General features: G+C 48.4%; 4 protein-coding genes across 4 annotated transcripts; 2 read left to right on the top strand and 2 right to left on the bottom strand.

The window, feature by feature from the left end:
- Positions 1–7,725: 7,725 nt before the first annotated feature.
- LOC149919260 (meleagrin-like) lies at positions 7,726–8,593 on the bottom strand. Its single transcript, XM_090136734.1, has 2 exons — positions 8,425–8,593; positions 7,726–8,267 (listed from the first exon to the last, which is right to left on the bottom strand). Exons 1-2 carry the CDS (start codon positions 8,480–8,482, stop codon positions 8,134–8,136), a joined length of 192 nt encoding a protein of 63 aa, XP_089992860.1. The 5' UTR covers positions 8,483–8,593; the 3' UTR covers positions 7,726–8,133.
- A 3,809-nt stretch (positions 8,594–12,402) lies between these two features.
- Positions 12,403–13,127, top strand: LOC149919259 (meleagrin-like). The gene is made up of 2 exons (XM_090136733.1): positions 12,403–12,528; positions 12,686–13,127. The coding sequence occupies exons 1-2, from the start codon at positions 12,471–12,473 to the stop codon at positions 12,817–12,819; spliced, it is 192 nt and encodes a 63-aa protein (XP_089992859.1). The 5' UTR covers positions 12,403–12,470; the 3' UTR covers positions 12,820–13,127.
- Positions 13,128–16,235: 3,108 nt separating this feature from the next.
- On the bottom strand, positions 16,236–17,148 carry LOC116235596 (small basic protein 1-like). The gene is made up of 2 exons (XM_031603822.2): positions 17,072–17,148; positions 16,236–16,598 (listed from the first exon to the last, which is right to left on the bottom strand). The coding sequence occupies exons 1-2, from the start codon at positions 17,127–17,129 to the stop codon at positions 16,468–16,470; spliced, it is 189 nt and encodes a 62-aa protein (XP_031459682.1). The 5' UTR covers positions 17,130–17,148; the 3' UTR covers positions 16,236–16,467.
- Positions 17,149–19,433: 2,285 nt separating this feature from the next.
- On the top strand, positions 19,434–22,413 carry LOC116235595 (uncharacterized). The gene is made up of 2 exons (XM_031603820.2): positions 19,434–19,713; positions 20,390–22,413. The coding sequence occupies exons 1-2, from the start codon at positions 19,434–19,436 to the stop codon at positions 20,521–20,523; spliced, it is 414 nt and encodes a 137-aa protein (XP_031459680.1). The 3' UTR covers positions 20,524–22,413.
- The last annotated feature ends 59 nt before the right edge of the window (positions 22,414–22,472 follow it).

Genomic DNA, 22,472 nt, shown 5'->3' with positions numbered 1-22,472 from the left:
ACAGGAGAGAGATTGCAGGGCTATTTAGGTACAGTGACCTGAATTTGTATAATCACCTCTGTTGGTGAGTTCAATCTCAGTTTGTCCAGGCTCTTCCTTGCGTGTCTTATTAATGCTGGCAATTCAGATGATTTCTATATCTGAGCATAATTTGAAAGTCTAATTAATGGCATTTTCTTCTCACAGATACAGGCAAAGGTTCATAATAGACGAGTTTAATACTCTTCTTCTAGTGTTGGCACTGCCCCACATCATCAGCTACTGTAAGAGAAAAGAGTTCTCTCCCAGTTCTGGAGCTACTAGAGCATGGCAGTCTGGTGTGTAACTTAAAAATGTATCTGCACTTTTTTAGTGCAGTGCTGGAATGGCGTCGAAGCAGCACGGTGCCATTTCTCTCTGCATTTTGCATGATAGCCTGGGAAGCCTTTGGTGGGAATTCAGAGCTAAACAAATTCTCTCATCTTTTGGTCATGAGGTGTAGCATTAAAGTGCTGCTTGCCTATACCTTGTCCTGGCTCACAATGAAGAGCTGCTTCAGTGTCCCTTACCATGACGGGTGCATCCCTGGAGGTGTTCAAGGCCAGGTTGGATGGGGTCCTGGGCAGCCTGGTCTAGTATTAAATGTGGATGTTGGTGGCCCTGTCTGTGGTGGTGGGGTTGGAGCTTCATGATCTTTGAGGTCCCTTCCAACTCAAGTCATTATGTGAATCTATGATTCTGTGATTCACAGTGGAGGTTCCCATGCAAGTGCATGGCATGGGTACAGCTGTCCAATAGAAATCCTTGGCTTAGCCTGACTAAACAAACCTGGAAAAGAAAATGAAAAGCATACTCTCTTGGGATCCAGTATTCATTTTACCTGCCCTCATTTCTAGTTCCATTTGCCATCATTTCCAAGACCAAACCACAGGGAGCAGAGAGGGTGATAGCCCTAGACATTTGCTGTGCTGCTCATCTCCTGTCTGACTTCCACCCATCTTGTAGATCTGAAGCCACCAATGTAAAACCCAGCTTGCCATTTCAGGAGGGCTGGTAATATGGTGATACCTTCAGGCACAGGAGAGTGGTCTCCATACAGCCCCTTCTTCCTTGTGCCCCACCCTTATTCCTTGGGACCTTATGCCCCATCCTTAGAGATGCTCAAGGCCAGGTCAAAAAATAAATTGGCTCTGTTCTCTCCCCACTCTGAGCCTGACCATTCTCCAAGGCTTGTTGTCCCTCCTGTGAAATAAAGAGCAGGAAAGTTTGGAGCAGACTCCTCCTGGAGTACTGCAACAACGCCTGGTATTGCAGTTAAGTGTCACTACAATCTTCTAAAGAGCAGAGAATATGCAAGACATGATGAAGAGTACAACATATCTCTGGTGCAAAAAAGCACACACACAGGTAATGGATTAATCAGAGTTCTCCAGCTCATGAAGGCTGGCAGCTCCAAAGAATCATAGAATATCCCGAGTAGGAAAGGACCCACATGGTCCTCTGAGCTCAACTCCTGGCTCCACACAGGACCCCCAGATCTCTTTCTGTGGGGCTGCTCCCCAGCTTCTTTCCTCTCAGTCTGTTCAAATAACCAGAGCTACCCCACCCCCATTTCAGAATCCACCACTTGTTAAAACTCCATGCAGTTGGTAATTGCTCCTAGAGAACCTTCTATGAAACAGCAATCCTCTCAAGCAGCAGTAGCCTATACAATGAGATGCCCAGGCAGGAGGAGATGCAGCTGAGGCAGCACTCTGTGCTATATGCCCAACAGTCCTCCTTCCAGGTCCCTAAATTCCCAGCCATCTGCTTCCTGGCCATCTCTCACACATCCTGCAGGGGCTTGCCAGGAGAGTTGTCTGGCCATGGGGGTAGGAGGGCACTTGCCATGTTCCCATTTCTTGGCTGGAGAACTGTCTGGGTTTCTGGCCACACTTCTCAGGTTGGTCTGATGGAGGTTCCTCTCCCCCTACGAAAGGCAACACATCTCCCACATGGGAGGCAATTAGCATGATATTGGGCTTCTCAGTGAATGAGTTCTTCTCCCCTCTTCTGCTCCTATCAGCATGGTTTTGCCTGTCATATCCAAAGCATAATTGGCTGCAGAATACCAGAGGATCACCCTCCATCTGCCACAGTTTCACGACCAGTTGCCTCTTGGAGAAGCACTAGTACTTTTGTAGGGCTCTGCTGTTTGTATGTTTTCATTCCTGAAACAGATTGCAATTTGATTATCCAAAGAACACACTGTTCCCTCTCCGATATCTTCCTGACGAGGAGTGGAGGAGCAGCAGGCAAGAAAAAAAGGATGTTTGTGGCTGAAACCCACTTGAGTCTGCAGAGAACACTCCTGTTGTGGGAAATCCAGAGTGCCAAGGCAGCCATGAAGCCTGCGTGCTCTAACCACACACTGGGCATGAAGGTGTCCTGGCTTCCCAAAGAGGGATTTGCTTTTGGAGTATCAGTCTCTGTGCTCTTGTAGTGGAACTGGCTGTACTGACACACTGGAACAGGTTGCCCAAGGAGGTTGTGGATGCCCCATCCCTGGAGGCATTCAAGGCCAGGCTGGATGTGGCTCTGGGCAGCCTGGTCTGCTGGTTGGTGACCCTGCACATAGCAGGGGGTTGGAAATGGATGAGCATTGTGGGACTTTTCAACCCAGGCCATTCTATGATAGAATTCAAAGAAAAATCCATAGTTGTCTGTGCTCTCAGGGTATCCTCAGGGCAGGCCATCCAAAGCGCATGGACAGCCTGATGCCAAAATTGTATGCAATTATTCTGACTGAGTGAGAACAATTGCTCTGATACAAACTGTCCCCAGAACTTTCCCCAACACTCCCTACCACCCATGTGGAAAGCTTTTCTGATACCTGCAGTTGGCTTTTCTGCACGCTGTGAAGGAGAAAAAGAAAACTCCAACTCTATAGAGAATGGAGTTGTTTATAACATCAGCTTAGGCCACCTAATAGGGGTCTGAGCTGATTTATTAGGCAGAAGCATGAATGTTCTGAAGGCTTAGCTGTGACTATGATTTAACACTTGGAGTTCACTCATGCAGGAAGAGGCAACACAGTGGGGTCTTACGGTTCCTTCTCAGGCTCAATGTTTGCCTTCTGAGAAGGAAAAGGAGCCCAGGGTGGAGGGAGAGACACAGAGGGAAGAAAATGGCACAGAGGAAAAATCCCTGAGGTTATAAAGGTTTTGCATCAGACAGCAGTGTGAGAAAGAGAAGGGAGAGGAGAGGAGAGGAGAGGAGAGGAGAGGAGAGGAGAGGAGAGGAGAGGAGAGGAGAGGAGAGGAGAGGAGAGGAGAGGAGAGGAGAGGAGAGGAGAGGAGAGGAGAGGAGAGGAGAGGAGAGGAGAGGAGAGGAGAGGAGAGGAGAGGAGAGGAGAGGAGAGGAGAGGAGAGGAGAGGAGAGGAGAGGAGAGGAGAGGAGAGGAGAGGAGAGGAGAGAAATTAATGAAATGATCTCAACCTGTGCATGGCTTTAAATGGAAAGGTAATTAAACAGACACTTATACAGTGACTGCAGTCTGTAACAGAGACGAGTGATTTCTCTGGAGTCCAGGAGAAAGCATTACATCATTGAAGTGAGCAGGGCTCTTCTTCCACCTGCTCTTGAAAGAGCAAATGAGGATAATATAAGCTGATACAGCAATCTGCTTCTGATTTTTTTTTTTTATTGTTAGTATATAAAAGCTGTGGTGCTTTCAAAGCATAATTCTGCATGCTTTTCCATAGGATATGGAGCTCTGAGTCCCAGGAGGTGCATACACCAGGGTAATTCCTCCTGTCTTCAAAGCTGGGCTCTTGGAGTCTGACCCAATTTAGGAAATTACCAAATCATTCCTGAGGAAGCTGCATCATGAATTGCCTCTAGAAAAGTATAAATTAATCTATCTTCAAAACCAAACCCTCCTGGGCTTGATGGAGATTTGGTCTTCTGCTTAAAAAGGAAAAAAAAAAAAAAAGGAATAAAGGGATTTTATGCTGGAAGATAAGAACTAGTGAAACCTGGCAAGCTGCCTCATAGCAGATTGCAGCCTGTTTAACTACTGTTTCATCACTACAAAGTGAAAAGGATCGCCATGGTTCTGGTAAGGGGCTAAAGAGTTCATTTCTTCTCTACACACCCCCATGTTCCCCTTTATAGTCTCTACACATCCTATATGCTTTCAGGTTATAGCTGTGGTTTTCTTTGGGACCCTGACTAACCAGAGGAGAGTATCTTCTGAATGTCACCGTTTATGGTGAGTTGAATAGCTACTCCAGGAACCACTTAGTCACCTCCAGGGTGTCTTTCTAATCTTCAGACACACCAACGTGTAAGTCTCATTCTAGTAAGCTTTGCTCGAGTGAGTTGGTGAACTTGAATTCCCCAGGAGGAGACAGAAACAGTGAAAGCAGTTCGCATTTAATTTAGAATGAGCAGAGAACAACACATTTCCATAGATTCATAGAACCATAGAAAATCTTGGGTTGGAAAGGACCTCAAAGAACACCTATTTCCAACCCCTTGCCATGGGCAAGATTGCCAACCACTAAGTCAGGCACCAGATAAGGCTGCCCATGGCCCCATCCAACATGGCCTTGAGCACCTCCAGTGATGAGACACCCAGATATTGTAGAAGAGGAGAGAAGAAACAGCTGACCATCTTTCTTCTTCCTCTACAAGCCCTCCTTGGCCACCAGGTCAGCATCTCTACACAGCAGCCATGCTTCCCACAGTTGCACTTTCCTACAAATGCTTTGGGTTTGTGCACACTGGGCAATGGGAAGCATGCAGCTGCACATTTCAGTCTGTGTCTACAGGTCCTAGGAACTACACAAGCAGGGGAAATGGCATGTAGCATTAGAAGTCAAGGAGTAGAGCTGCATGTGGCCATTCATTCAGCAGTGATTTTGGATTGTGGTGAATACTTCAGATCAAATCTGAATAGACTGCATTAGGGTCTGCTAGGCTGAGTACAGTAGCTTGAGGTTATGTCTGACGAGAAAAAAAGGTGCTCAGCTTGGGAGTAAATGTTCTCTCTGTTGCATGTTCTGAACTGAAAATCTTTTCATTCAGAACCCAATTAACAGTTCCAGTTAATAAAGAACAAATGGACAGAGTGCCCACGCTTGTATGTGACAAAAAGATAAGCAATAGGGTAGCCCAGCAGGGTCAGCCATGCTCCTATGTGCTGAAATGCCTTTTGTTCCATTCCCTGTCATAGTGAGTGGGATAAATTCAGAGCAATGAGTTGTCATTGTGAAAATCAAAAAGGACATAAAGTGAGCACTGGCAAAAGTCAAGCTGGGCTATAGCTCACTATCAAGTCTCTGGAGCTGTAAGATCAGAGACAAAGCAGAGCTGCTATTGTAGTGGGATGGCTTTGTAAAGTGTGCAAGCACAGCCGACTGATTTTGTTTTAGTGTCCAGGAAGAAGTAAGTTCAGAAAACTGAAGAAAATTGGAAGTGGCCTTGCTGGAAGTCAGTCTCAGAGACAGTCTTATTTAGAAGATGGGATGGGATGGGATGGGATGGGATGGGATGGGATGGGATGGGATGGGATGGGATGGGATGGGATAGGATAGGATAGGATAGGATAGGATAGGATAGGATAGGATAGGATAGGATAGGATAGGATAGGATAGGATAGGATAGGATAGGATAGGATAGAAGGGTCTCATAAAGATCATTCAGTATTATCCTTCCCCAAATTCAGAAGAGGGGCTTGTAATACACAGTGAAGCAACAGGAATCCTTGTTATTGAAGGGGAGTTGGACTAGATGACCTTTAAAGGTCCCTTCTTACTCCAAGAATTCTATGGTTGCATGAGTTTCTCAGGGATCTGATAAGAGTGTGACTAAACAAGTTTAAGAACAGCAAACACAATTACAGTTCTGATTGAGAAGAATAAAGCCATCCATGTGAATATGATCTGATCTCAATATTGTGCAAGGCTTTAGGAACAAACAGACAAGCAAGAATACAAATAAAATGCATCAAGGGTTCTCAGCTGAATAGATTTCAGCAGACCAACCTGATGAAATAGCTTGTTTAAAAAAGAGAAGGCATCAGATCTTAGGAAGACAAATGCAACAGAGAGTTCAGAGGGTTCAAACTTCAGAGAGAAACAGAGCAGCACTTGTGCCCTTATTGAGATCTTCCTTGCAGAAGAGGCCAAAATGACACAGGATTCCAGATGTAGTCCCACAAGTGCCGAGCAGATAGAGAGAATCCCTTCCCTTGACCTGCTGGCCATGCTTCTACTGATACAGTCCAGTTTTCCTTCACAGATGCAAGGATATTTAAATGCTTGTGGTTGATGATGCTACTGGAAAGGATATGCTTTGGAAAAGGGTGTGGATTTATGCAGTAAGATGAAGGAAAGGTTACCCTCAGGAAAGATAAGGAGATGAAATCAGTGAGGTTTATCAAAGTTCTATGTGCAAGAGTTGTCCAGTGCAGGGTGTAAGTGTCTTCACAGGAAGGAAATGCCAAAAACCAAAGGGAGCACTTTAATTAAAGACATAACCTCCTGATGCTTCTTCTTAGTCAGATAGGCTGTGCATAGACAGAAAACTTAGTTCTTAAGAGTCAGAGTAATCAGTAACAAAAGAGGATATGTCTTCATTTGCTGGATTAAGTGAGCCAAAAGCAGAGGAAAAGGGAGGTCCTCTGAGCACCACCAATTAAATAAAACATAAATCACAGGCTCTTGGAAGAACTAGATGAATATTTGTATCTGCTTGTGTGAACATTTATGACAAAAAGGCTTTGCATTGATAGCTTGGAGGTGTCTGACACCCTTGAAAGGGGATGGGGTGGGATGGGATGGGATGGGTAGCATTGGGTGGGGTGGGGTGGGAGAGAGAGAGAGGAGAGGAGAGGAGAGGAGAGGAGAGGAGAGGAGAGGAGAGGAGAGGAGAGGAGAGGAGAGGAGAGGAGAGGAGAGGAGAGGAGAGGAGAGGAGAGGAGAGGAGAGGAGAGGAGAGGAGAGGAGAGGAGAGGAGAGGAGAGGAGAGGAGAGGAGAGGAGAGGAGAGGAGAGGAGAGGAGAGGAGAGGAGAGGAGAGAGATTTTTCTTACTGTCCTCCTTCCTCCTCAGAAATGTGACCAACATTGCTTATTGCAGGTGAAAAACAAGTGCTGTAGCTCAAAAACAACAAAGACCAACATAATTTCACTTCCTGAATAATTTAAAAGGCTATTATTTTCTAAAACTGCAACCATTGCATCTGCCTTTCCTGAAGCAAATAATTAACAGCTACATACGAGTCTAATTAATCCGACTACTGTCATTGCTGTGTGGCAGAAGACCTCAAAACCCACTGCTTTGAAGCAGGCATATAGGTAGACCTATAGTGAGGGTGAGGGAACAGATTTGCCTTGGAGGTCAGTGGGCATTGCACAGCTCCCAGTGTAGCAGGCACAGCCCTGAGCTGCTGGACATCAGGGAGCAATGGGTGCCCACAGCCATGGCGTTTAGGCTGTGCTGGATGGAGATGGGGTTGGGCTCAGTGATCCCTGTGGCTCCCTTCCAACTTGGGATACTCTGTGATTCTGAGTCTATGAGGGTGAAACGTGGGACAAGAGGCAGTTTGCAGCTCCTTTTCAAGTCTGAAATCTGCTGCAGAGGTTATGGTTTTCTTTTCAGCACTCCTTTTATTCATTCTCTATATGGCATCTGAAGAGGTCATGGGAAATGGTGTTAGCTTTACTCAAGCTGTCCCTCCATTTACTGAAAGAAAAGGAAAGAAAAGTTTGCCGCAGGCCACTTGGTGCATTGTGCATGTAAGTAACAGCTGGAACTGCTGGCTGCTGCAGGTGGCCTCATGGTGATAGCAGCTGCCCCACACAATCCAGGAGTACAAGATTCCAGTGGGCCTGCACATTACCTGCACTCATATATGCATAGCTAGGACACAGGGCTATGAACAAGGACATCTTAGAAGGACACCAAAGCAATGTCTCAGTTTTCTATCTGGAACCACACTAATACTCTGCCTGAGGTCAACAACAAGCACCCACACCACACACACAGGAATCTTTTTGTTCTCTTTCTCTTTATTGAGAAGAGGGGATGACACGTGGGTCAGAGCATGGAGAAGCTGCTCCCAAAGCCACCGCGGTGCCTCCTCTCCCCCAGGGGCTCCTCCTCAGCCCTTATTTCCACTTCAAGATGGGAGGCAGGCAGCAGTGCACCTTGCAGTCGGAGGAGCGGGCCCAGACCTCTCCCTTGGAGCACTTGCTGGAGCAGTAGCCGGTCTTCGGGCAGTACTTCAGGACCTGCCCATAGCCTGCGAGGGGAAGCACAGAGTGTTTTTGGCTCAAGGTGTTGTCTCCACGTCCCACTGTCCCGTTCCCTAAAGCCAACGGAGCCCCTGCAGCCCCGACCCTCATCCCTCCGCTCTCCCACCGCCCTCTGACTTCTCTCCCAACGCAGTGCCCTCCTACCTGGGGCGGCCAGGGAGACCAGCAGGAGGACAGCGAAGACGAGGCAGAGGAACCTCATGGCTGGAGGCGAGCTGGGGTGTGAGCGAGGCTGGAGAGAGCTGGAGGAGAGGAGCTGGGTGCTGCTGAGGGCACAGCTGGCATCCTGCTACTTATAGGGAGCAGAGGGGAGGGCTGTGGGGAGGGCCTGCTGCTCACCATACCATGGCTCACTGCACTGCACGCCTGCTGGTCCCTCTCCCCAACACTGGGTCTGCTGGCAGCACTCTGCCCCCCCAGCCTTGCTATCAATACCAAATTCAAAAGAAAACCATTGACTTTGATAAAAGGCCAGAGAACAGGTAGAATGGATCTGCTGGGGCAGAAGAACCTGATGGAAATCACAATCACTGTCACAGGGATTCAGGTGTTTCTCAATATTTGGCAGAGATGTAACTCCATGCAATAGGGCTGAGCAGTGGATATGATGCAGCAATAATTCTCTCATTGTGGTTTAGACCTGTGGGTCCAGACATGAGAGGGAACCTGGTGTGAGTAGTCTTGGCTTGGGGCAGACCTGGGGTCTGTGTCCCCTTCCTCATCATCTCAGGAAGCACGAGTGCAAAGTCCTTCCCCAGTACAAGAAAGACAGGGAGCTGCTGGAGAGGGTCCAGAATAGGGCCACAAAGATGATCAGGGGACTGGAGCATCTTCCCTATGAGGACAGGCTGAGGGAGCTGGGCTTGTTCAGCCTGGAGAAAAGAAGGCTGTGGGGTGACCTCATTGCAGCCTTTCAGTACCTAAAGGGAGCCTACAAACAGGAGGGGAATCAACTCTTGGAAAGGGGAGATAACAGCAGGACAAGTGGAATTGGTTTTAAGTTGAAGGAGGGAAGATTTAGGTTGGATGTCAGGGGGAAGTTCTTTCCTATGAGAGTGGTGAGGTGCTGGAACAGCTGCCCAGAGAGGCTGTGGATGCCCCGTCCATCCCTGGAGCTGTTCAAGGCCAGGTTGGATGGGGCCCTGGGCAGCTGGTCTGGTATTAAATGTGGAGGTTGGTGGTCCTGCATGTGGCAGGGGGTTGGAGATTCATGATCCTTGAGGTCCCTTCCAACCCAATCAATTCTGTGATTTTGTGATTCTATGATTATGTTGTAAATTTAACTGGCATCATGTTCAATGGTGTTTTGTGGTGCTCTCTCACTATGGGGAGAAACACTGAGAGTATTCTCTCAGAAGCCTGGACACAGTGACAGCATTGCAAAACTTTGAGTGTTGCAACAGAGAGAGAGTGTTGATTTTTCATTTCTCATAACAAAAGAAGCAGAAGACAACATACGGAAGGATGATGCACTGAACACAGAAAGTCTTCTCTCACACCGCACACAACTGGGTGGTGCAACTCACTGCCATGGCTCATTGTGGGAGAAGAATTTGTCTGTGTGTTCAGAAAGCAAGTAGGGCACTTGATCTACCTTGGAAGTTTGCTCTGCTCTGAGCAGCTGGCAGGACCAGATGATGTCCACAACTGCCTTCCACTCTGTTCTATGACTCTCTTCTAGACTATTCTGTGAAACTCATGAAATTCGTGCATGATCCACCACAATTGGATCCGGATCCAATTCAACAGCAGAAGAGAGCGTAAAGCTGGGAAGGGACTTTTTATAAGGGCAGATAGCAACAAGATGAGGGGAAATGGCTTTAAACTGGAAAAGGGCAGATTTAGACTAGATAATAGGAAGAAACTCTTTACTGTGAGGGTGGTGAGACACTGGAACAGGTTGCCTAGGAAGGCTGTGAATGTTCCCACCCTGGAAGCATTCCAGACCGGGCTGGGTAAGGCTGTGAGCAACCTGGTCTAGAGGGAGGTGTCCCTGCCTATAGCAGGGGGCTGGAACTGGTTGACCTTAAGGGTTCCTCCCAACACAAACCATTCTATGATGCTGTGATTCCGTAAGTGCTTGCCCAGCTATAATCCTGCTTTTCCATCTCCATGGCAGGATGGTGTACTGTTAGTTGTGTCCTTGTTGCCCACTGCAGCTCCACAGCTCTCCTGCAGAACTGCTGCACTGTCACTTACTGCCTGTTCCAACTTCTCCATCAATCTTCTGTGAACAGTGCTGATTGCCAGCATTCTCCAGCCTGCTGTCTGCAAATTCAGTAAGCACTGTCTTTATTTCATTATGCAATTTGGTAATGAAGACCCTGGTTAGATCAGGACTCAGAACAGCCTTCTGAGATGTCCTTCTACCATTGCCATGGTAACTAGAAATGTAGTAACTGATGGTCATGGACCGTTTTATTTTCATTTCCTTTAAGACAAAGTCATGATTGATACTGGGGGAAAAATTGAGAAAAAACACCCAAATAGTTCTCAGGTCAAATGAGAGCCCACTGCTGGGAGCAGGGTGCTGGGTGCCCACAGGTGGATTTGGAGGAGGGGCATCGCACCCACACGTCCAGGTTGGGGCTGGGAGGTGAAGCCCACTGGAGCATGGCTCCAGGCGCCAGGCACCTTTGGCAGTGGGTGCAGCAGGTCGGGGTGACATTGCACACACCAGAAAGCAAACACTGCCTCTTTGGAGATGGCTTTGGTTGCGTTCCTCCTCCTGCCATGCTGCTCGTATCAGGAATACACCTCTAATTAGCATCTCTGTCTCTGTTTCTGGTGAGGATTGTTCTGTGTTCCTGGCGTGCCGAGATCTCATCTCATCCCCTGGCACGAACATTTTCTTCACTGCTTTGCTTTTCTCTGGTGTTTCTCCATGCACAGCTGGCTAACACTGCAGCTGGGAAGCGAGATGGAGCAGGGAGAGCTGGAAGCTCACAATTCAAGACTACCACCTTCACAGTGCTCTGCTCAAGGCAAACTGTAGTGGAATGCAGTAAGGACTCCAAAAGCCATAAATCATGTATGTGAACTTTTCTGAAGAATAAACTGGAGAAAAACTCACTCTTTCCTCTCTTTCTCCTTTGCCCTTTTATCAGTTTTCTCTGCTTCTTCTGTTTTAATCCCAATTGTCTGTGCCCATACCATCCCAGATCTCTTGTTCTTCCTTTGCTTCTCCCCTTTGCCTCCCTCTGTCCTATTCCAGTTTCCCATGAGCACTGTAGGGAAATAACTCTGCTCATTTCTGCAACTGGACATTTCACAGAATCACTAAGGTTGGAAAAGACCTATAAGATCATTCAGTCATTTGTTAAGTTTCTTAAATGAATAATGCTATTTATTTGAATTAAGCTGCAGAACACCCTCTTTATTTTTTCTTGACAAGCAATTGTTTATCTTACAGATATGGAATGTGTAAGTTCCTATAAATTCTTGAATTAGGAGAACCCCTTATTCACGGTATTCATATTTGAATTGAAATGAACACCACTGCTTATTGCTAACGTTGGCTCAGCATGCAGAGCCACAGTGTGTGGATCCACCTCTTCTGGATACAAAAGGAGCAGCTGTAATTTCCTTCCCTGAGTTAAGGCACAAGGATTCGAAAGGTTGAGTCCAGATGAGTCTGCAAAGAGATAAAGGGAAGCAGTGCTGGGAGATGCTGAGGTGCTCCATTCCATGGGAGAAACAAGAGCTGGAGAAAAGGCAGCAGAGGGGAGAAGGAAGGAAAACTACGGAGTACCTCAGGTGGGAAGGGACTCAGCAGGATCGTCAGACTGGATGGGGCCCTGGGCAGCCTGGACTAGCATTAAATGAGGAGGTTGGTGGCCCTGCATGTGGCAGGGGGGTTGGACTTTCATGATCCTTGAGGTCCCTTCCAACCCTGGCCATTCTGTGATTCTGTCAGATTCAACTCCCAGCTCCACTCAGGGCCTCTCACAGTGCAAACCCTATGTCTGACAGGACTGTCCAAATGCTCCCTCAGATCAGGCAGGCTCAGTGCCATTCCCATTGCCATGGGGAGCCAAGAGAGGTGTGGTGAGCAGCAGGCCCTCCCCACAGCCCTCCCCTCTGCTCATGCTCCCTATAAGTAGCAGGATGCCAGCTGTGCCCTCAGCAGCACCCAGCTCCTCTCCTCCAGCTCTCTGCAGCCTCGCTCACACCCCAGCTCGCCTCCAGCCATGAGGTTCCTCTGCCTCGTCTTCGCTGTCCTCCTGCTGGTCTCCCTGGCCGCCCCAGGTAGGAGGGCACTGCGTTGGGAGAGAAGTCAGAGGGTGGTGGGAGAGCGGAGGGATGAGGGTCGGGGCTGCAGGGGCTCCGTTGGCTTTAGGGAACGGGACAGTGGGACGTGGAGACAACACCTTGAGCCAAAAACACTCTGTGCTTCCCCTCGCAGGCTATGGGCAGGTCCTGAAGTACTGCCCGAAGACCGGCTACTGCTCCAGCAAGTGCTCCAAGGGAGAGGTCTGGGCCCGCTCCTCCGACTGCAAGGTGCACTGCTGCCTGCCTCCCATCTTGAAGTGGAAATAAGGGCTGAGGAGGAGCCCCTGGGGGAGAGGAGGCACCGCGGTGGCTTTGGGAGCAGCTTCTCCATGCTCTGACCCACGTGTCATCCCCTCTTCTCAATAAAGAGAAAGAGAACAAAAAGATTCCTGTGTGTGTGGTGTGGGTGCTTGTTGTTGACCCCAGGCAGAGTATTAGTGTGGTTCCCTGAGCACACCCCAAAGACCCGTTAACATCCTGTCTCAGCATTGGTTTTGCACAAAATTGATAACAAAAGGGCTGAAAACATGGAATTTTCCTCCCTGGGAGCAGCAGGAGAAGAACGGATCGCATCTCAGTCCAAAGCACGGGGACATGGAGCTGTCAGGCTGAGTGCAGTCTGTACTCATAGCAAAGCAATGACCCCTCAGGGCTTCTTCCAGTTTTCACCTCCCAACGAGGAGGAGATTGAAGGCTCCCAGATCTCCCGTTTCTCTCTTTGAGTGGCACGTAGAAGTCTCAGTGCCTCAGACACTTCCTTCTCCTTGCACAGGGATATCAAAATGAGTTTGATGTGCATCACTTCTCATCTATCTCTGCTGGGGTTCATCAGCAGGTTTATGAGCCAGCCTGGGTATAAAGAAGGAGTTATTTTCCATAAGGGCCACTGGCACAGGTTGCATAGATAGAGGGGGTGATGCTCCATCCCTGCAGACAGCCGAGGTCAGGCTGGATGGGCTCTGAGCACTGATGGAGCTGTGGGTGTCCCTGTTCAGTGCAGGGAGTGGGACAGATGGCCTTTAAAGGTCCCTTCGAACTCAAACCATCCTATGACTCCATAATGTCTCATTTAACATCCATGGAATAGCTTTTCTTTTTCTAGCCATATCCTGCCCTTCATCTCTTCACTAAGCTTCCTGCTCTGATACGTTTGAAATAAAATGCTTATGTGGGGAGGCTTCTTTGCTTTTGTCAGGCACAATTTATTACCTTTTCTGTTTTTTGCATTTGGACACAATTTCAACTTCTTCCTTCTAACAACCTCCCTCATCCCACTGTTTTACTGTGACCTTTTCTTTCTGCTCTTTCTCAGGGCTTTTATTTTAATAGGTGTCATACATTCTCTCTGAATCTCCAACACAGTGGCCTTAAATTGTTCCCGCAGTGCTTGCAAATAATCTATTTGCAAAGGTTTAACTCCTTTAGCTGTCCCTTTTGTCCTCTTTTCACCCTCCCCCCCTTTTTTATCTAGCTCTCTTATCACAATTAAGCACAGAAATAGTGGCCTTTCCGTGTGGCTTGAGCCCATAACTGCACTTTTCTCCCTGCAAACACAGAAAAACTGTGCAGCAGTAATTTATCAGTGCTGACTTTCTAAGGCATAAATATCCATCTAGTAATGGCTGAAATTTTAAATGAAGAGGGCATATCACTGGAACAGGTTGCCCAAGGAGGTTGTGGATGCCCCATCCCTGGAGGCATTCAAGGCCAGGCTGGATGTGGCTCTGGGCAGCCTGGTCTGCTGGTTGGTGACCCTGCACCTAGCAGGGGGTTGGAACTGGATGAGCATTGTGCTCCTTTTCAACCCACTCTGAAAGAATGGACAGGTGTTGGAATGGGCTGCACAGGGGGGTGGTGGGTCATCATCCCTGGAGGTGCTCAAGAATCATGGAGATGTTGTATTGAGGGACATGGTTTAGTGGTAGGTGGATGGCTGGATTGGATGATCTTGGAGGTCTTTCCCAAATTTGGTATTTCTGTGGTTCTATTCTGTGATATTTTAATGGGGTCTTCATACTTCAACATCCGTGTCCTACAATTGCATTGCAGTCACAGTGTTGATTTGGGCTGCCATGCCTTTCATCCACGCGAACACTAATTCACTTCTGGGCATAATCTACTCCCAGTCATGGTCTGAGCATAGTTTCTGAAATCTTTGTATCAGATCCCAACTCCAGCAAGAATGAGTCATGTCTCCCAGCCCTACCACACACCATCAAACCCAAAGCACACAGCAAGTAATGCACCATCAAAATGATGCTGTACAATGTGTGATGCTAATGTGGGTTACTATTTAAGATGTTTATTAATGACCTTCCTTTCAAGAGACTGGTTGATCTTTTGCTCCCATCAGCTCTTAGCTTACCCCCAGAAGGATCCTTTGAGAACCTCCTGGATGCTATTTGCAGAGGGGCATTTTGTTGCCCTTTTGGGAAGACAGTGTGGACAAGCATCACTCCCACACCACAGAGAAAGCACCTTGGAGGCCAAAACGTTGCAATAAGCATCCAGTGTCCCTTGGTCTCTGCTCCTCACTTTTTTTCTCCTGAGGACACATCAGTAACATCAGCAGGGCAGTAATGATGGGGAGAGCTCTCTTTCTCCTAACAATGGAAATTTGGAATCAGCCATTGGTATCAGAAACTTTCTTTGGCTGCAGAATGCATTTGGAAGGCTGGAGATTCACCAGAGCAAGAGATGCTTCTTCAAAAACCCATTTTGCAGCTCATTCATTTTCACAGGGCTTTTTGCTTTCTTCATGTTATATTTTTCTTGGGGAATAATGGCAAAGAAACAGAGAAGGGTTCATTGCTGTTGTGGTTTGAGGTTTCCTCTTGCATGTTTTAATGTTTGATCATTTCAGCCCTGCGTGGCTGTGTCATCTCAATGTCAGCACACAGCTCTTTCTTTGTTTTCAGAACCTGTTGTCTGGGGCCAGGGGAAGCTTGGCAAACCACTGCTCCTTACTGGCTGCCAGGTGAGCAGGATGGGAGCAGCTCACAGTGGCACATCGTGCACCAGTGCTGGAGCCTTTTGCTTTGTATGAAGGGCCCCATTTCTGGTAACTCGTTTTACTTTCTGGAGGATTGGACAGCACTGTTGTCTGTCCCACAGGGCAGTCAGGAGTTGATCCTTTTTGGCACAAAGCATCTCACCCTCTGATACTGCTTCTTAAGCTCCTCTGGATGCAGAACCTGCAGCAGGTTTATTGTGTGATGGAGAGGTAGGGATGGGGGGCACTGAAGAACTGTGCAACTTTTCTTCTGTTATTGGTGATCCCTGAGGGGTCACAGCATACTTGACTTCTGGTGATGGACATGGACATGCAGTCATGGCCCATGGGCACTTGGTCATGGATTGCATTGACGAGTCCCTGCTTTGCTGCGTGCCAGAGACAGTTGCAGGATGTGAAACCTGGGTGCCTGCACTGGGTGAGGATGCTCTAGAGACAGCCTGGCAGTGGGACTTTTGGGGTGCAGAGATGGCTGTTCACCCCAGCCTCTACCTCTTTGGTGGGACTGAGATCCTTGGGCCAAGGGCTGAATGGGACTGAGGGGATCCTAGGGGCTGTTGTGTCATCTCTAACTAAATTGTGATGGAGGAAAATGCAATAGTAGGCAATCCATTCAACTACTCCACGCTCTGCTTCAAAGCAGGGCTCCCAAAACCTCTTCCCACCCGGTGTGTTATTTTGCAGTCCCAGGTCTGGAGCTACCTGAGGTGTGTTACGCAGGGATGCTGCAGAGCCCCTCCTGGTTCACCTACCCAGAGGTGCACGAACCACACAGCACACAGAAATCACATCAACTCGTATTTATTTCAAAGCAAAAAACCACCATCTGTCACTCAACAAACACAGCGCTGGGAGCTCCTCTGCCAGAGCCGCTCCTGCTCCACTGCTGGACCCGCTGGCCATCATTTTCCCTTTTTGGGAGGGGGAAGGCAGCAGTACATCTTCTTGCAGGACTGGTGGAACGTCCACTCATCCTTTTTGTTGCATGCGGAGGCGCAGTACCCTTTGCAGGTGCCCTTGTGCTGCCCATACCCTGCGGTGGGAGAGATGGAGACAGGAGATAACACAACACGTGAGAGAGCAGAGCCCAAAAATCAGGAATTATCTCTTTGCTGGCTCGTAACACTGTGCTCATGTAGGGTAGGATGAGTGCTTTCTTTCCCCGTTGACCCTGCTGGACACTGGGCATTCAGCTCTATGAAGCAGAAGGGAGCAGAGGGAAGCAGGGAGATGAGCTGCAGTGCCAGCATCACCACCTTCTGCCCAAATGCAGACTGAAGGGGAAAGACAGGAGGCACAGGGTGCTGTGGTCAGAGGATAGAAGGGAAAGGAAGGGCTGATGCTATAGTATGGAAAGGAGGAGATCAGGAGATGCTTCCAGTATAACCCTTATAACTACGTGCCACTAAAACTCAGGGACCCAAGGGAAGCATTTGGGGATGGTTCTGCTGGAGGCTGTGCACCCACCCGCATCCTCAGAGCCTGGGGATGGCATTGCTGGCTTACCTGGGGTGGCCAAGGAGAAGAGCAGGAGCACAGCAAAGAGCACGCAGAGCAGTCTCATGTCTGGAGGAGAGCGGAGATCTCAGCACGCTCAGAGCAAAGCAGGTCTGGCACTGCCACAGTGGGCAGCTCTGGAGACCCTGGGTTTTATAGAGGGATTCCTGATACGAGCAGCATGGCAGGAGGAGGAACGCAACCAAAGCCATCTCCAAAGAGGCAGTGTTTGCTTTCTGGTGTGTGCAATGTCACCCCGACCTGCTGCACCCACTGCCAAAGATGCCTGGCGCCTGGGGCCATGCTCCAGTGGGCTTCACCTCCCAGCCCCAACCTGGACGTGTGGGTGCAATGCCCCTCCTCCAAATCCACCTGTGGGCACCCAGCACCCTGCTCTGTAAGGCTGGGACATCTGATCTGTGGATATTAGGAAACATTTCTTCTCAGAAAGAGAGGTGCTGCAGTGGCACAGCTGCCCAGGGAGGTGGTGGGGGTCACCGTCCCTTTTAGGGTTCAAAGTGGGACTGTGGCACTGAGGGATGTGGTCAGTGGGCATGGTGGGGGTGGGCTGGGGTTGCACTTGGAGATCTTTTCCAGCTGTAATGATTCTGTGATGTTATGATCGCATCCATCACAGAGAATTGTTTTCAGGTTGCATTCATCCCTGCGTTGGCAAAGAGGTTCCTCGGGGGTCTTTCCCAACCTGGTGCTCCACAACAATAACCTGAGAGATATTTAGGTAATTTTGTCTGAATGTCTTCCAAAAGGCTGATTAAATGAGATAAGCAGATATCTAAATGAAGCTAAGAAAATGGAATCGCACACCGTATCTGGTCAGAAATCTGTAGTGAGTCCAGTACTGTATTGCCTAAGGATTTTTATGGTCATCTATAGAATCTACTGAATATATTCATAGATAAGAAGTTGAAAGGGACTTCAAAGCATTAAAGGACAGAATTAGCAATCCCATGGATCTTTTTGTGCTTAAGAAATAATAAAACAAATACAGGGAAAGCTACCTTCTCTTGTACAAACAAGAGCAATTAGCTGGAGAATGCAAAACAAGGAGCCTGCAAAAAAAAATAATCAGATTGCAGTGGGTCATAGGCAGGAACAAAACAAAGGAGCAATGTCATGGTGCTGGGAGGACAGAACCAATTGTCCCACAAGGATAAACAGGAGCTGAGTTTGCAAAAGGCATCCAGCCAGTCCATGTACCATAGTTCATTTCAGCAGGATAAGAGCTGAAGGCTGTTGAGAAAATGACAGGAGATTAAGAAGATAGGGCCCGTAAGAGAAGACTGAAGCCAATAGAAAGATGAAGGCCAAGATGGATGGGGCTCTGAGCACTGATGGAGCTGTGGGTGTCCCTGTTCAGTGCAGGGAGTGGGACAGATGGCCTTGAAGGGTCTCTTCCAACTCACACAATTCCTCAGTTCGACAGTTCTATGACAAGTGCACGGAAAGAGTGCAGGAATGTGTGTTTTCAATCAATAAAACTCTCCAGCCTGCAGTAACATGAAATCTGGGGACTTCTTCAAGGAGGATTTAGATCTGACTTCTGAGTTTGCATTTATTTCATGAGTTTTTTAATTGTTTCATATGCTCAATGTGATAGAGGGCTTTTTGGGGGGTAATTTCCTAATAAATGCATACTTTACCATTACATCCCACCCAGCTTTTGAGTCATAAAATACTGGAGAACTGACTGGTTTGTGGGGCAGGGATAATGAATATAATGTCTGCAAATAGCAAGCTCACCCATGTGCTGGATAAAGGGGTTAGTGCTCATCAGTGGGGTGAGGGGCAACAGAAGGGGTTACATGGAGGTTTGCTAAAGTAGAGCTGTGTTGGTTCCTGTGACACTGGGGATGGACACACAGGCCCCAGGTCCTTCCCAAGCCAAGGTTGCTCACAGCAAGTCCTGCAGCCAGCTTCTCATGGTGATGCGTCCAAACAATAGGGAGAGTTATCAGTACATTGTGGCCATGGCTCAGCTCTGCTGCATCTCTGCCAGAGGCTGAGAAAGGCCCAAGCCCTGTGATATCAATCCTATTCTTCCCACAGATGTCTGTCCATCGGGTCCCTCTGACCCATCCCTGCAGGCATGCAAGGCCAGGCTGGATGTGGCTCTGGGCAGCCTGGTCTGCTGGTTGTCGACCCTGCACATAGCAGGGGGTTTGAAACTGGATGAGCATTGTGGTCCTTTTCAACCCAGGCCATTCTGTGATTCTATGATTCTGTGACGCATCGATCCCACCAGTCCTGCTGTTGACAGTCCCTATTCCCTCGTGCTTTCTGCAGAGGCAGTGTATTGAAATGGTGCCTGATATTGAGCAACTGGACCTGAGGAGGCTGCCAGCACACCTGGATGTATGCGGGAAGTTCTGGTACTCGTTCCACAGCTGTGCGTCCGGCCACAAACAGCACAATCTTGGATGGATTCCCACGCCTCCCTAGCATCCTCTGCTCGGCAGGGGAACGCTCTATAAATACTGGCAGCCACAGCTTCACTCCATACCACCTCTTCCCATTGAGACCTCTGCAGCTCCTCTCTCTCCAGCCTCGCTCAGACTCCAGCTCACCTCCAGCCATGAGGTTCCTCTACCTCGTCTTCTCCGTCTTCCTGCTGGTCTCCCTGGCCACCCCAGGTAAGAGGGCAAATGGGGCAAGATGAGCTGATACAAACTGGGATTCGTTCGTTTAAAGTGATTTAAACTCTCAAAAATATACTATCACCGTGGGAGGTGATTGATTGCTATCACCAGTTCAGGTACATCAGCAATGGGGCTGTGAAATAAGGACTAGCTCAGGCAGATTTGAGTGAGAATAACTTCAGTATTCAGTCTGGGAGTGAGCCCAGGACAGACCATTTCTCAGTAAGTGTACAGATGTGGATAAATCTGCTGGGAGCTACGAGAGGTTCATGGTACAAGAGAGTACTCCTTCAAATTGATTTCTGTATCAAGGAGCAGTCCTGGGCGTATCTGATTTACTGATGTGGCACAGCTATAGTTGTTAATGATTCTTTCTGTGACTTTGGTCCTTCTACAGAAGGCAAAATGTGACTTTGGGCTAAGATTCCCTAGCTAGGCCTTAGGAACCCCCTTCAGATCTCACTTCTCATCCACATCTGCACCATCAGCTCGCCCTGTAGTCACCAGCGGTGGGGAGAGGGAGATGCACTTAGTTTCTTGAGCTTGTGTTCTTCAAGCTTCCTTCCAACTTCTGTGCTTGGGCAGTCATCCCCCTGAGCACTGCCTGTGCCTGGAGGTGGCACTGGAAGCAGCACCTTGAGCCAAAAACACTCTGTGCTTCCCCTCGCAGGCTATGGGCAGGTCCTGAAGTACTGCCCGAAGACCGGCTACTGCTCCAGCAAGTGCTCCAAGGGAGAGGTCTGGGCCCGCTCCTCCGACTGCAAGGTGCACTGCTGCCTGCCTCTCAGCTTTAAGTGGAAATAAGGGCTGAGGAGGAGCCCCTGGGGGAGAGGAGGCACCGCGGTGGCTTTGGGAGCAGCTTCTCCATGCTCTGACCCACGTGTCATCCCCTCCTCTCAATAAAGAGAACAAAAAGATGTAACCCCTGCTTGTGTGGTGTGGTTGCTTGTGTCCCCGTGATTCCATACAGAGCGTTAGAAGGGTATTCCAAACTCAACCCAAATGATGACACATTCCCAGCCACAGTCACTGGGAACAGTCAGCCAATGGTTTGGAGAGACCTCAGTGTGTGGTTTAACTCTCCTAAATGAAAACCTTCTGGTCTGTGAGATGACTGACTCTCCCAGTTCCACAGACTGTGTTGAGCAGATGTCTGTCGTCTGTCAAAGGACTGTAGACATCCAGAGCATCAAGATTCAAGTGGACTCATTTCAAAATCAATCCTACTCAGAATGAGTAGCAAATGTTTCTGTTAGTCCTGCTCCCCAGGGCAGATAAACCCAACCTGCTCCCAGGCAGTGCTGGAGGGAATGGTACAAGGCAGTGCCAGCATTGTTTGGTTTGAAAGGTTCAGTCACTGCCAGGGAACACAACTTACAGTGACTGCTCGGGTTCAGTTGCTTGTTGGGGTGGAGGTGCTGTGGCTGCTATTTCTTTGCTTCTCTGCAAGAAGAAAGAAGGGAGCTTATAAGCAGGAGGAGGATTGACAATTTACACTCCTGTTACTATTAATAATAGGAGAAGGGGGGAATAGCTTTAAACTAAAAGAGGAGAGATTTAGGTTGGATGTTAGGAAGAAATCCTTTACTCAGAGGGTGGTGATGCCCTGGCACTGCTGCCCAGAGCTGTGGGTGCCCCATCCCTGGTGGTGCCCAAGGCCATGGATGGGCCCTGGGCAGCCAGAGCTGGTGGGGGCGCCCAGCCCATTGCAAGGGTTGGGACTGGATGGGCTTTAAGGTCCCTTCCAACCCAAGCCACCCTATGAAGTGACATGTAAATCACAAGCTGATGTAGATGTAAATGCTAGGACTTCTTTTCACTTTTATAGTGATGGAGATTCTAAGTAAGCAACAGAAGCACGGGCTGCTTTTGATCATCTCTGCACTTATTTCTTTGCTACATTCTACTCATCTACATTTAAAATCCAACATTCAGAGGGTTTAGGAGAATAAGAAACTAGGACTGACTTGCTGATTAATTTATCTGCAGAGTGTGGCTTCCATATCCCTTGGACATATTGATGAGTAGGAGAAACCTGGGGAATGGTCCTGTCTATCTGCATTCAGGCAAGTGAATTAAGCCACAGCTGATTAGCTTAGACTAGTGATCTCACTTTCAGATAGAATCATAGAATGGCTTGGGTTGGAAGGAAACTTACAGATCATGTCATTCCAACTCTGTGCCGTGGGCAGGGACTCAGTATATAAGATCCAAGCACTGTTTGACAGTAAAGAAGTGGGAGTGGTTGGAGTGTTAGCTAAATAAGAGATACACAGAGATTTTTTGCAGGAAAGTTATTTCAGCTTTCTAACACCTTTCTTATCCACTGCCACAGTACTCTGGATCTGAGTAGAGGATTTATGTCTTGACATACTGTTGAGAATGCATATGGTGGCATTGGCCCATGGACTACCAGTCCTTCTCCAGAATGGCACTCTCATCCTTGTCATTCTGACACTCTCCATCACAGCCGAGCCGTGGCCCCACACTCAGGGCCTGACTGTGCCAGCACTGCTCTGAAGGAGTCTGCACAGCCCTACTTCACAGAACCAGTGACAAATGGGTGCAGAGTGGGTGTCTCATTGTCAGGTGGCCACTGGGTTGGAGTGACATAATAGCCCACTGTGTAGCAAACAATATGTCCTTGGACAACAGCAGAGTCATGCTCCTCCTTAACGCTCTCCTTTCTGTCAAGGAATGTGTATAAATATCAGGATTTCCAGCCTTATTTCTAGAAACAGATTCAGGCTCTC

The sequence above is a fragment of the Phasianus colchicus genome, chromosome 2 (assembly GCF_987193195.1).
Source record: "Phasianus colchicus chromosome 2, bPhaCol1.hap1.1, whole genome shotgun sequence".
Lineage (NCBI taxonomy): Eukaryota > Metazoa > Chordata > Aves > Galliformes > Phasianidae > Phasianus > Phasianus colchicus.
This window is presented reverse-complemented; position numbering and strand designations above follow the sequence as displayed.